Consider the following 1,247-nt stretch of genomic DNA (forward strand, 5'->3'; position numbering starts at 1 on the left):
CATTTTCCAGAGCCTCTACAGACCTAACCACTCAGTATTTTTGACTAATTCTTTGATAGGCTCATTCAGGTTGACCAGAGGTATTTTCTGACTACCTCTCCAGTTAGCACATATTTTTTTTTTCAGATGCCAAAAATGGCCTCCAGAATAAAAACCTTCTCAAGGCTCCAGCTTTCACTGAAATTAGTCCATACAAAGGGAAGTGTAACACAACTACATAATGTAAAAGAATACACAAATACATTTGAGGTACAATAGATTCTTAGAAAGAACCAGAAAAATGAACCAACCTTCGTTCTTTTTGCACTCAACTGTACCTCATAGGTACCCTAAAATGGGTGACTGATGTGATATCTTGTGAGTTAGGAAGCGGAGTAGATGGCCCCGCAATGGTCGGAGTCTGCATGAGGGCAGCAGGATATGCGGCTGAGGGTTGCGGATCCGGCAAGGGCAGACCAGGGAACAAAAAGCTTGCCAAAGTACCAGGTGGAGGCACTGGTTCAAGTGGGTAAGAGAAATCGGTCAGAAGCTCTCGAGGCCTTGGGGGCTGAAGCCTTTCGTCAGCACTGGAAGCTAATTAGCATCGATTTCAGAAAGAAAAAAAAGCAAAAGGGCTTGCATGATGTGTAGTGCAGAGATGTCCAAAATTTGTGGGTGTTGGAGGAGCGCCTCGAGTTCAACCAAAAGCCTTTTCTCACCAACTGTGCTTTTTATTCTGCCTTGGTAAGTTCTAAAATTGCCTTGGGTTACCATTATGTGTTTTCCTACAAGATGACTGTTCGAGTCCCCCTTCATGACTCACTTTTGTGCCGCTGTCAAGGACTCCGGGGATTCCGTTGCGAAGACAAAGGGGGAGCTGAAGAACTCGACATTCCCGGGGGATACCTCTACCTAAAAGATGACGGATTGTCAGAGTATGTATTGTAAAAACGAAACATTTACCTCTGTTCCGGTCCTGTCATTGAAGACACACACATAGTCATCGTCTTGATTTACTACCCAGCCCGTAACACCTTGGTGGTCTCCCAAAAGAATGCGCACTTCGTCCCCTACTTTAAGATGTTTTCGAAGCGACGAAAAGGGTACAGTAATTGTCACATCATGTGTTGTCAAAAACACAACAGCCTCATTGTCTTTAATGTCAACAATCGTTCCAAAACCCGCCCTTGAATCTCTGTCAGTAATTTTCACTCCATTGCCTATCTGAAGAATCCTGGCTGACATTCTCGCCATTGTGTGCTGTCGGA

General features: G+C 44.5%; 1 protein-coding gene across 1 annotated transcript in view; it reads right to left on the reverse strand.

The window, feature by feature from the left end:
* Positions 1-122: 122 nt before the first annotated feature.
* The window catches only part of LACBIDRAFT_336312 (uncharacterized protein), a gene marked incomplete at both ends in the record, with an annotated part of 2,679 nt that continues 1,554 nt past the window's right edge, over positions 123-1,247 (reverse strand). Inside the window, 4 exons of the mRNA XM_001891258.1 lie at positions 123-213; positions 318-566; positions 803-891; positions 976-1,203. Of these exons, the coding sequence (XP_001891293.1) occupies positions 123-213; positions 318-566; positions 803-891; positions 976-1,203 (657 nt within the window). The remainder of the gene's footprint in view (positions 214-317; positions 567-802; positions 892-975; positions 1,204-1,247) is intronic.

Source organism: Laccaria bicolor, genomic scaffold (genome assembly GCF_000143565.1).
Source record: "Laccaria bicolor S238N-H82 LACBIscaffold_599 genomic scaffold, whole genome shotgun sequence".
Classification (NCBI taxonomy): Eukaryota; Fungi; Basidiomycota; class Agaricomycetes; order Agaricales; family Hydnangiaceae; genus Laccaria; species Laccaria bicolor.